Source organism: Harpia harpyja, chromosome 5 (genome assembly GCF_026419915.1).
Source record: "Harpia harpyja isolate bHarHar1 chromosome 5, bHarHar1 primary haplotype, whole genome shotgun sequence".
Taxonomy (NCBI): domain Eukaryota; kingdom Metazoa; phylum Chordata; class Aves; order Accipitriformes; family Accipitridae; genus Harpia; species Harpia harpyja.
Window position 1 is genome coordinate 67,256,791 of NC_068944.1, and position 12,762 is coordinate 67,269,552.

The window sequence follows — 12,762 nt, forward strand, 5'->3', positions numbered from 1 at the left end:
TTCCAAGCTAAAGGTATTGCCATGCACAGGGGAAGTTCAAACTTAGCTCCAGCAGCAAAAGGGACCCTCAACCCATGCAGAATGCTTGCTGGGCCAGGATGAAAAGTCATCAACAGCAAAAGACATGAACTTCACAGGATTTCCCAGCAAGAGCTGAACGCACCCATTACTGAATGGAGGAGGAGACAGGTACAAACTCAGGGTTTGAGAGATCATAGTGCATGCAAGTGGAAGTAAAAGCATGTCAAAGATCAGATTAAGACATCATTTAACCTGTAACTACCCTTCAGGAAAGACAGCAGGGGTAATTAAAATCAAAGTCTTGTATCCATGCATCTATTTCCATTATTTCTGCTACTTGTTTAGGGAATGGCACGGTTAGAAACAAGCTTCCATCAGCACGCACAGTATAAATAGGAATGCCAAGCTTTGCTTTCACAAGGTGATACGTTATCACAACATTGCAAATTATGCAACAAAACACTACTGAAGACATCTCATACGCTATTAAAAAAACTGTCAACTAGATATTTCTTCTATGCATCACAGAACCACTTGTTTAGTGTTTTCAAAACTGTTTGGTTTTCAGTCTAAACAAAGCATGAGGACATTGAGAAAAACAGATAATGGCATGGTATCTTGAGAAAGTCAAGACTAAAATCCAATCAGGAAATTCCAGAAAAGGGCAATTGCCCTAGTGGGGAAAAAACCCACATAGATACCAGTTATTTCTACATTCCCAAACCACCTGAAGAACTCTAAAGAATGCCCAGTTCCCTGAGCACTGAAATGCAGCACTTCTTAGCAAGAACATAGGTATTTATCAGACCTCGCTCACCATTTAAACGAGGAGAGTACTTAAGTCTGGCACCATTCTGTTGTTAGAGCTCTAGAGTCTTTAAATTGTATTATAATAAAGCCTGCATTGTGCTAGCCCAAATTTAAACATCCCCAGTGGAAGATACCAGTTGCTCCATGGTTGTGACTTCAATTTGTAGTACAGCAAGGACCTGTGAAAACTCATCCCCCTTGGTTGCTGCATTGTATCCTGGCTTACAACCCAATTCATGGGCCTCCTTGCTATGTCAATAGGGACCACATCAAATCTGTACCATCCACAGCCTAGTTTCATAGTTTGTAAGACGAAGAAACTCAGCTCCAAAGCAGTCACTTCATGGTTTAAATCCAAGATTGGGTAATTAGCAAACAAAAGTTATACTGTGAGAAAATACATCATGCATAAACATACAGTCTCTCCCTCTCTAAACACAGGAAGTTATTCATAAGGGGCAGGGGGGGAACAAACAACTAGCCACAGCTTCTAGAGACCTTTTATCCCATGCTACATTAAAAAAGCCAGACATTAAGTAGTCTTCTAGAGAAAGCATTTAGTTCCACATTCTTCCCTGCAGGTCTAAACAAGTTTGCAAGCCTGAAGAGCAGATTTCTCCTCAGAGACTCATCAATACTGCCTTTCATCCACTCAATCATTAAGTGGCCACTGTGCATACTTGACAGCTATTTCCTAAACCCACAATATTTCAGCTGGGTCAAAACGAAGATAATTAAAATATCAGGAGGCAGTCATTCAAGTTAATGCCTACACAGGACAGCCTCAAGACAACAGCCCTGTGTTGGTAATGCCACCAACACCACTGGGGTCTCATCCCTTCTTCCCAAGCAAGGAGAAACCCTAACTTCCAAGCGTTCACTCAACACAATCTCCATCACACACGCAGTCAAAACAATCTCCAGAACCCAAGAAGTGGCAGTATCTATTGCCAAAGTACTGACAAGCATCTGAGTTGACCACAGAAGTACCTCACTGGGGAAATGGCAGCAGCCAGGTAGCAAAGCTTTTAGTGCTTTATCAACTTTGGCTTTTGCCAGACAGTAAAGTGTAGCTACGCTTGTCACAGGCTACTTTCTCTCCATTTCACTCATGAGAAGAGAAATGAGCATCCATGAGGTTTGCTCATGGACAATTTTGTTAGGAGGCATCTCATCATAAAGAAAGCTTTATTAACAAAAAATCCCAAATTAAGCCACTACACAAAGGGCTTCAGAGACACTATAAAGCACACATGTGACTTATGTGGCAAAAAAGAAAAATCTCACGGTTGGGTGAGAAGTATGGTGGCAGTTTATGTGGAAGAAAAATGTGAACAAATCTGAACCTTTTTGTACCATGAATCAAATGTCTCTAGTTACACACTCATCGCTAGCATTGTGCACACCAACACAAGTTCATTCCTGCAAGTGTTCTTTTTAAAAATATCCAAGGCAATTGGTTAAGTGATGTTTATGCTCCAGCTAGCATCCTAGAATTAAAATTAACTGCACAATGCTTATGGTTGTTGACCGAAGAGTGAGAAATACAGAGCTCACACAGCCTCACAAGACAGATGGCTAAATTCTTCATGATCTACCAGCCTGTGGTTAAGATGCTCCAGTCAGACTTCTCCACTAAGAAACTGATTTGTCCCATAATTTCAGCTACAGAAAAGGAGTTCAAGACACTTGTGTTGAAAGTTGATCAGCCACTTGTAGATGTCATCTATTCTGCCTGCAGACACTGGGTTATCACGGGGGGGGGGGGGGGGGGGGGGGGGGGGAACAGCAATATGTCTTAAGCAGTAACAACAAAGTAGTGTGTATGTGTGGATAGAAACATGTATTATACTGGGAGCTTAAAAACGATCCTCTCATTAACTCCATGCTCTAGATGCACTCAATTCCTTCTTGTCCTAGGGGAAAGGAGTAGAAGTCACTGAACCTGCAGCCATAGCTTGCCCTTCTGTAAAATGGGAGCCATTCTTCGGAGCTAAGTCACACGCAGAGCACTTTGAAGATGAAAGCTGCTACGGTCTTAACCACAAAGCTACCAGACATTTTGTCTCCAGTCCTTCGAAGCATCTCAGCATTCAAGCTATCTCACAGCCCAGCAGGAAGAAGTCAATCAACCTCCTTAAAGGTCAGCACAGATGCCAGTGAACAGGGCAGTGCTCAGCACCTCACAGTATCAAAGTAGACATAATTTTGAAATTGAAAACATACACTTGAAAAGGGAAAAGCATTTCTGTACGTAGCCTAAAGAGGCTACTCTACTCTGAAGAGTAGCCTCTTTACGGTACTAACTCAAACCTCTCTGTACCCATCTTTGCATGCTCTGAAGTAGACCAAAAAACCTTTTTAGATACAATTCCTATTCTGCTCTCTGCCATGTAATGCTTTCTGCTTATCTTCAAGACCACACTGTCTCTGGGTAGACCATGAACCTTAAAAATATTTTTCAGAAGCTGAAAAAACACAGGCTGTTAAGCAGAAGATGCTATTTACAGATTCACAGGAATACTCCCTCAACTGTTGCAACTTCTGTACTTTGAAAAAACATCGCAAAAAAAAATTTGGGTTTTTTAGGTATTTTATATCAAAGATTTTGGTACAGCTCATGCACACTCAGAACTGAGGAAGTAGCAAACTCTCCCGAATATCGCCCTCTGTTAGGTATTAACCAGCACCAAGCCTGTAATTACACAGACTTCTTGTCCTCCAACATTTGTTCAGTCAATTGTGTTTCATGCAGTACTGCACAACTCCTTCCACACTTACAACCTCGCAAACCCTATTATGCAGCTCTCGGCATCCTGCCAGATCCAAAAGGAGTACTCTTAAAAGACATTAAAAATCCTTGCCCTGGGTATGTCATAGAATAAGCCAGCCGCGTACACACTTACATAGCGAATGCTCAGCAGTTGTATAAATCGTTAACGCTCACACAAGAGTATTTGGATCAAGAAAGAATGTGTCCCTAAAAAAATAAATTACTTGTGAGCAAGTATGTTCCTGGCTATGCCCTGTTGCTTGAACCCCAGTATAGTATTTAAGCAGGCATGCAGTGGCTCTCTTCCTGCACCATCATTCAGCCTTCGCTGCACATCAATCCCTCCCCCTCCGAGATGTTTACAGAAAGATACTGCAGCTGCTTAGAAAAGGCAAGGAATTTCAGCCTACACAAACCAACCATTTGGGCAAGCAGATTGTTGGGAGGCAGCAAGGGTAAGAAATCAGTGCAGCCAGCTAAGCCCAAAATGCCTTGGTGGTAAAACCTTTAAGGAAAAAAAAAAAAAATTGGGAAGAAAAGCTGCATAGAGCAGAAATGAACTCATTTCACGCTTTTTGGGGAACGGGAAGAAACATCGATTTGCTAGGTTTGGAATAGATCAGTTGCCCTAAAGACTATCATTGAAAGGGACATGCCAGTGCAACATAGCACGCGTGGGAAAGGGAGGACAGAGATGCCCTTTCCTCTCTAAGCCTGTATCTGTCTGCTGCACATGAAACCTTTGTTTTTCCTTACAATAGTTACCATACTTAAAAGCTGGATTGAAACTAGACCTTAAAATCATTGAGCTGAAGATTCCTAATCTCCACAGAGACCCCAAGCTTCAAATAAAGCACAGCTGCAGAAGAGCTGTCGTATTACGACCTGTCAGGGTAAAACAAATTTGCTCAGATTCTCTGATACACGTGGGCTGTCCCTTGGATTAACATGAATGCAGAGGACCTGCAGCTGTACTTGCCATAGTAACTGTCCCAGCATTTCTACTTGTTCCATTTAATATTTTTTTCCACTCAGTTTATATTACTTGTGTGAATAGCACAAGGCCATCCCTCGCAAGCAAATCCTGCCTACTTAACAAATGGCTCTTAATCCTTGATGTGGCCACCCCCCAGCTCCATCTTCCACAAAAAGCAAGATTAAAATGCTGCTTCTCACCAGTCACTTTCCAACAGAAGTTAAGAGGCTGCAAAAACATAAATGTTTCTCATGCCCGTATGTTCATGTCTTTCCCTTCTGCTTTGACCAAGAGCTCTGCATGGCTGAAAGCAGAGGCGCACCACCATCTCATCCAAGAGTCCCAGCAGCAGCAATGGAGTGAAGGGAAGTGTTCACCTACATTATAATATTAAAGTAGAGGTTACTGCCAAGAGCAAAAGGCTGATTTTATTGAGTTTTCAGCTAAACGACTATAAATAAGGCATGAACACTTAAAATAAAAGAATTTTTAAAGTTTTCTAAAATTTCACTCCTCTGTTGGGAGCCTTGTTTTTGTTCACTGCCAGGACAATGTTTGCAGTCCCCCTCATACCTGCATGTCCCTCACATGTGGAGAGATGAGTGAGACCAATTGGTAATCCGCACCAGACCCATAAAAATTTAGTAAATCCTCCCACTTGGTATAAATGAAGTCGCAGACAACCTGTGTTCGTCCAACTGCTCGTTACTCATCTTGCCCCCCCCCCCCCCCCCAAGCCCAACCCAAGGGTGTCAGGTGCCATACACATATGGCAAGCCCCTGCCCTGCCAAAACATGCACTGGCAGAAGAGGCGAGACAAATAAAGAACGTGCAAAAAGCAAACGAACCAGCATCAACCAAGTGATGAACTACAAACACTGCCAATTTCAACGTTGTCAGAGGTATTTTCTTGTTTTCCTTTTTCCTTTGAGATAGCAGAGAACAATGCAACTAAAAGCAACGTAAAATTAAGACTCAGAAGGAAAAGCAGCATTGAAGAGAATCTGCTCTTCATAAGAAGACAAGATCTTTTGAAACCCATCCGCAACAGGCCCTCCCAAAAATTACCTGCACTGATTTGCTTTGCACTACAAGAAATATTGAAATTAACAGCACATTACAGCATTTCATTTCTCAATTGCCAGAAATGAGTTACAAACCATTCAGATCAAATACTCCCTTCCCACAGGGAGCTACAGAAAGTATGCCATGTTCAAAGAGAAACCGCACAGCATTTGCATGCAGCACACAAAACTATTCAGAGGGGACATACACGTTTTGTTTTTGCTTTTATAAACTTCGATTGCTTTGAAAAAGATCTTGCATAAGCATATAACAAACTAAGTGCCACGTACTCAGCGAGGTATCGTAGGAAACACCAGGGCTGTGACAATGGACCAAAACTTAAGGATGGGATGGGCAGACGTTTTCCCACCTTTATGATTCTTTAATCTGATCCTGAAATCTCAAAGCATCCATCGAATTCCCATTGTGGACCTTCCACGAACAACCCTGTCACCATGCACACCACATACTACTTAACAAATGGACCCTTGTTTTGCATGGAAGACATGGACTTCCCTTGTCAGAGGACTGAAGTTCCAGATGTACATTAAAGTGCTGTATAAATGGGATGTTTATTAACCATTCTTATATTTAACTCAGCAACATCATCTCTCTAAATCACTTAGCTTCACGCTGAATTATTTTGGAGCTTGTTTTGTTGAGTATTAACCTGTCCTGAAACCAGGACAAAATTATTTTTGGTAGAGGATGGAGAGAAATTTGGAGTGTCTGGAGAAAATATTAAAGGCAATTCAAGAGACCTCAGCCAGCAAGAGATAATCTTGCTATCAAAAAAATGTGATGTGTTAGTCACACCAGCATATATTGCCCTCATTAAGTTTCAAAGTTAACACAGTACGGGGACAAATGGAAACAATCACATTACTCAGGATTGTAATTCCAGTTTCTGTAACCTTGTCAAGATCAAGAGGAGCTCAAAATTAACAACAGGTACACCTGAGATAGTTCAGCATTACTGTGAAGAAAGAGAAAAATCAGTCCATGCGTACTGTATCTTCATCACCTCAGCTGCAGCACCCATCTGCATCTGCTGGCAAGACTTCAGAGTAATTTTAACATGCTGTTGATTAACCCTACCATCTTTACAATGAAGTTTAAGGCAGAGTAATACATATGATAAAAAGAACCTGCGAATTATTTAGTTAAAAAAAAGGCAGATGCTGCAGCAAATCCCTCAGCACTGCAGGGCATGTGGGGCCTTGATCACAGCCTGCGATGAGAAACAGGCACAGATAGTGCACTTGGGTATGTGTGGGCAGACCCCTACGCAACGTCTCCAAGATTCTGCCAGAAACCTGCCCACACAGAGCTGACTGAGTGAAACAGCACTTAAAATACTAATTTTCACTTTACTACTAAAGGTATGATTAGTTGAAAGGCTCTGGTTAGCTGTCAAAAAATAGCTACTTTTTCTTAGAAATTGTCACGATCCTTTGTGCACAGTTCACAAAGAATCCTAGTGCACCTTATCAGCAGTATGGCATTAGCTGCATCAAACTGAACTATAGGTAAAAATTATTTGTGCTACTCGTGCTAAATAATGAGCAGATTTTTTAAACCACCACCACACTGCTAAGTATCTGCTGTAATTCCTTCCAACCCCCCCCCCAGTAACTGCCAGTTCACAAAACAGGTTCCACTACTATGGAGGATTAAGAAAAAAATATTCACACCTGTGCCCATCTCCATAAGCTCATGTCAACATGTTTCTGATGAGCAGCATTCCCATGCAAATAACAATGTGTAAAGGAACAAAAAAATAAATCCACATAGCAAAGGCCCCTTTGCTCAAGAGCAAGAAAAAACAAATGCATCACTTATGGAGAGAAGCAGAGAATAAATATACTCCGTGTCCCTCTGTGCTGAAACCCAAAACAGCACTTCATCTGGAACAGAACATCTCCTGCGTGTTCCCTGCACAGCCCACTAAAACGATTCCAGGATTTGTGATTGTTTCCTGCCTTTTTGGGGGGGGGTATTATTTTAAAGTGCAGTAATTATTAAAAATACAAGGGGGCTGAGAGCCCGAGGAACACCACCACCAGGACTGCAGCATTGTCTTGACAGATACACACGCACACACGCACCCTCTCCTCTCTGCAATCTGCCTGCTCTTGACAAGCCATGCTTTTAATTAAATGTCTCCTAAGATCTGTTGAGAGGGAAATGCATATGAACCCTTGCCAAAAAATAGCTTCTAGTGCAAACAGCTTCTCCACCCCTCCAAAAATACACTAGAAGCCATTCACCTCTGCCAGGCTCCTTCCTAGAGCAGACCCCGTCCTCCTCCTCCACCACTACTTGGTGGTTCTTTCTCCCGCAGCCCTCCCTGCTCACCAGCCCTTGCGCTGATTAAAACACCTAAAGAAATTCCGCGCCCCTGGATGGGAGAAGCACAGCACACACAGTCGCTGCCTTTAAATCCTGTGGCCCCCCCATTATCTGACGTGTCCCTCAGTATCTCCCGACAACTGCATCCTTCCCAGCCGGCCCTGGGAGGAAGACAAGCTGCCCTTGTCCAGGGGAACACTGCAGTATTCTGCAGTACGGCCGCACGCTGGAGGCAGGGCACCTCGAGCCCTGGGGTTTGGGGAGGCATGACTGGCAGAAGACAGCAACGCTTTTACACTATTTATTTCCACAGGCAAAGGGCAGGAGGCATCCGCTCGCCCAGATAAAAACCTGCAGAAGTGCCCTTGGCTGCCAAGGATAGATGGGGAGTGCCTCTCTCAAAGGGACCCTTTGGCAGAAGGGGTGGGCACAGCCCGAGATTTCTGGTGGCTGGTAGAGAGGAGACACCCGGCAACTTGAGACCTTTGCATTCATCCACAGAAGGCAGCAAATACCACCTCCACGAGCATGAAAATAATACCACATAACCAACTGAGCAGCAATTTTAATCCAGGCACACATCAACTTCTGAGCATCTCCAGGCTGAGATTTTTTTTTTTTTTTCCATCGTGCCCACCAGCATGGCACCAAAATCCCTACATTGCCCTTTCCAGCCCCACCCCACGGCTGACATGCACCGTGCCCATCTCCTCCACACGACGCTCCTGCCTCGCTGCATTTATTCTGCTAGCGATCTGACAGCCCAAAACAGAAAAAAAAAAAAAAAAAAAAAAAAAAAAGGTGGAAGTGGGGGGGAAGGATTAAAAAAAGAGACAGGTTTGGAAAACGCTGACCCTGGTGCAAGATAACAGCTTGCGTGTTTGAGCAGGAGAGGCAGAGAAGGGGGAAGGAGGGAGGGAGGGAGAGGCGATGTCCTGGAAGCAACTCGCAAGCCCCAAACCACGGGGGCGAAACGCGTACGAGGGGCCCCTTTCGCCAGGCTGCCTCCACCGCCGGGGGACCCGCACCCGGCATTTGGGGCAGGGTCCCCCGCAGCAGCAGCCCAAGGCCCCGGGGTGGGGTGGGAGGTCGCGCCGCCCCCACCCCCCCCGATGCGGCTGCACCTCACGGTGCGAAGTTTGGCGGGGCCAGGTGGGAAGGAGAAGGTTTCCTCTCACCTGGGCCCCCCCGGACCCTTCAGTCTCTTACCTTCATGTCGCTTATGATGGTCTGGAAGAGCCCTCCGAGCGCACTACATTCCTTCTCTATCACAGCCTCCATTTTCCTCGCTCGAGCACACCGGAGGAGGCAGAAACTGCTGCAATTTCACTACTAAGCTAATGAAAAAATGAGACACCACGGTGTCCCACCTCACGCAAAAAAAAAAAAAGGAGGGGGGGGACGGGGGGGACGGGACACGAACAGGCCGATGTAGGCAACAAGGGGGAAAAAAAAAACCCACAACCGAAAAACCCCACGCACCTGAACCCCTATCTGCCTACACCTTTAAAATTTTACAAACGGGGAAAAAAAAAAAAATAAAATCCAGTGCTACCGGCGCCTCTCTCCTACGCGCACCTCCCCGCCCCGCTCCGGAGCGCCCGGGGACTCGCAGCCGAGCGGGCACTGCCCTCCCACGCAGGGGCACCCACTGAACCCATCGCTGCGCCTAACGGCCACGGACACGGCCCCGGACACGGCCCCGGACACGGCCCCCCGCGCCTCCCGGCACGGCGGCGCGCTCAGGGCAGCGGGAGCCCGCAGCCCGCCCGCTCCGCGGCGCCGGGCAGATGCGCACGCACACCCCTCAAAAATAAGGGAGGGCAAAAAAAATAAGAATAAAAATAAAAATAACCTATATCTATTTAAAAAGAGATGAGATTGTGCCTTAAGCCAGCCCTCGGGGCGCAGCCTAGGGGGTCCCTGCCAGCCCCAGCGGACCGGGCTGTAGCGAACGCGCCCGACCCGCTGCCTGCCCTCTCCAGAAAAGCCCGGCCCCTCCGACCGACCGACCGACCGACGGACCGACCGACCGACCCACCGCCGCTCCCCCGGCGGCGGCGCCGCCCGCCCCCGCCCGCCCGCGCGGAACGCTCCGCCCCGCCCCGCCCCGCGCGTCACCAGCGCGGCCGCTGATTGGCCCCACGAGGCCGATGGGCGCCGGGTTCGCGCCCCCCGCTGCCGGCGCGCGCGCTACCGGGGAGCGAGCGGACCCCCCCCCCCCCTCCCGCCGGGGGAGGGTGTGCAGGCGTCGAGGCCGTGGTCCCGCCGGGAGCCGGGTCCCGTCCCTCGGAGCAAGAGCCGCCCGGAATGTTTAGCAGTCGGCGAAGAAGGTATTTTATTTTTTTTTCTGGTGACGGTCACCGAAATTGCCAAAAATTCGGCTGTTTCTGGTGAAAAACGTCGGCCTCGGCCCACCGATTTAGAACGGCTGAGCTGAAAGCGCTCAGAGAAGTTACGAGCAACGGAAGGTACAGCCCTGGCGTAGTACAGCCCATAGCAGCTCTCATCATAGATTACGCGGGGCTGTTCGTTCACCCTGTCCCGCAGACGCAAGACAGTGTTTAAGGGTCTTAGTTACATAAAACGTGGGTTTCTTCAAGTAATTCCGTTCTCACATTCACCGTGCCAAATTTTGCAGAACGTCGTGGTCAATATTGCATCTTTGTACACGCGCACAGGCTGTGGCTCGCATCCTGCAAACGCTGATGCGTGTGCTTAACGCAGGGACGTGAGCAGCACACGCGGAACGTGCGGAGGGTCCCCGGGACTCTCCATCGCACGGACATTAAGCAGCGCTCGTCTCTTTTGGGGAGCTGAGATCTACAGATCCTGTTGCTGCTAGCCACAGGAGAGCCACGCTCCTGGGGAAACGGGCTGCGCTGCTACGCGATTTGGTAAGAACCAGATGTAGAACCAGGAAAATCTTAAGTGTGGAAGAATAAGGCTTAGACCTTGAAGTGAGGAGGGGTGTCAGTCCTCATATATACATACACACACAGGTACATGCACAACATGACTGAGAGGGAAGTTTAGAAATTTGAGTTAATAAAATTTATCCTACAAACTCTGCCTGAGAAGAGCCAGTGCGCGCCCCATCGCATTTTGCTTCGTTTCAGGCAGTATCTAGGTACATGCACGTGACGGATTACGTTCTCCGTGTTAGTTTAGCACCGAAGGAAAAAGGCTGGAGAGCTGCCCTGCCTCCGGCGGGGCCGTGGCACCACAGGCTGCTGCAGAAATTTCCCCTCTGCTTTTCCCCACTTCACTGCAGGGAGGAAACACCCCACCCAGGTCCGAGCAAGCGATTCATTTTGTGGCTCTGTACGACCCTCACTCCCAAAGAGGAGCCCAGGAAACGTCCCCAAGCGGCTTGTGATAATGACACCTGCTCATCGCGTGCAGAGTGTCGGGTGCTGTCACACAACCAGCGTCACAGCGTTCCCCTGGGACAGAGTCACATCCAGCAGTTCGGCAGGGAAAGTTGGTGGCCTACTTTGCTTTCTTCAGCCGCTCCATTTCTGGGATGATCCTTGTTTTAGCACAAGCAGTATTTTGGCTAACCTCCCTTCTGGGAATGAGAATTTCCAATGTAAAAGGTTGCAGCGTGCACGATGCACAGGGGACGGGAGGGAGAAAAATCTCCTCCTGTAACAAAAAGTCTGTCGTTTAAGGGCTGCGTTAATGCTGGTAGTTCATAAAGCAGGGCTGTCTGCTCTGTAGCGAGCAACAAGTCTTCATACAGTGATGAAACAGCATGCAAATATACAACAGAAAAATGAAGTAAGCATTTCAAGCCTTGATAAATTACAACAAATAAATAAGGCATACAGTGTAAGAGAATGGGTTTTTACCTCGCAAATTCGAAAGGAGAGACCGTGCACATCACTGGTTATGATGAGTAACTTGCTAAACCACTGTAATTCGAGTGTACCCAGTCACAACCTTGAGAGACCTTATCAAAACTGTTCACGTGGAATATTTTTCTGTCAGAAGGTGCTAGGTCGTGAAAAATGGAGGCATGATGATTTCAACAAACTTCATAATCATAGGACAAAAATTCAAAATGCAAAAGTATTTGTTCTTTCCGGTATTTTTTATTTCAAAATCTATTTTGTTAAATTTTCATTGTCTATATCACTTAGAATAATGATTGTGTTAATTTTACAAATTTTTCTTTGTTTGTAGCATAACACAGCTAAAAATAAAACAAGGACATATAACCTAAGGGCATCAAAATAGGGTCTTGATAACTGAAATATTTTTTTTTCCTTTTGCATTGAAGGAAATTTCAGACTTTTAATTTTATTCTGCCTTTTAGTGACTTTTAATGATAGAATTTTCTGCGGGATGACAATTCAGCTTCAACCAGCTGTAGAGTGAGAGTTAACATTTTTCTTTAAAGACCTGAGTCCAAATGGTTGTTTAAAGTGCGAGTAAAAAGTAGTTTGGTGATGTTGCGGTAACGTCGGGTTACCATCTGTCACGTTATTTCTGGGATCTGCTTGATTGATTCCTAGCAAATCACTTCCTGCAAGCATTATTTGCAAAACTTTATTATGGGCAAAGGCTATTTCTGTGTTCGTGAGCCGTCGTTACTGGGGAACGTTTCATTACCAAGTGATGACATTCTGTAAAATACCCTGGTGCATGGGCAAATGCCAGCACCACTTCTTGACAGTGGGTTGGCTGAGTGCATCTTACTCGGCAACCCCCAACAGATGTCAACCTTAAAATTTGTCAACGGCACAATAGTAGCCCATG

The 12,762-nt window shown here is 46.2% G+C and overlaps 1 protein-coding gene across 18 annotated transcripts in view; it reads right to left on the minus strand.

Annotated features, from left to right (window-relative positions):
• Positions 1–10,052, minus strand: part of MTSS1 (MTSS I-BAR domain containing 1) — a 127,990-nt gene extending 117,938 nt beyond the window's left edge. For 11 of the 18 annotated variants that reach the window (XM_052787277.1, XM_052787267.1, XM_052787272.1 and 8 more), the window contains exon 1: positions 9,208–10,048. In XM_052787277.1, coding sequence (XP_052643237.1) covers positions 9,208–9,279 — 72 coding nt within the window. In that variant the 5' untranslated portion in view covers positions 9,280–10,048. Of the gene's footprint in view, positions 1–9,207 lie in introns of all 18 variants that reach the window. The other 7 variants (XM_052787270.1, XM_052787260.1, XM_052787261.1 and 4 more) reach the window with 3 other exon arrangements.
• Positions 10,053–12,762: the final 2,710 nt, after the last annotated feature.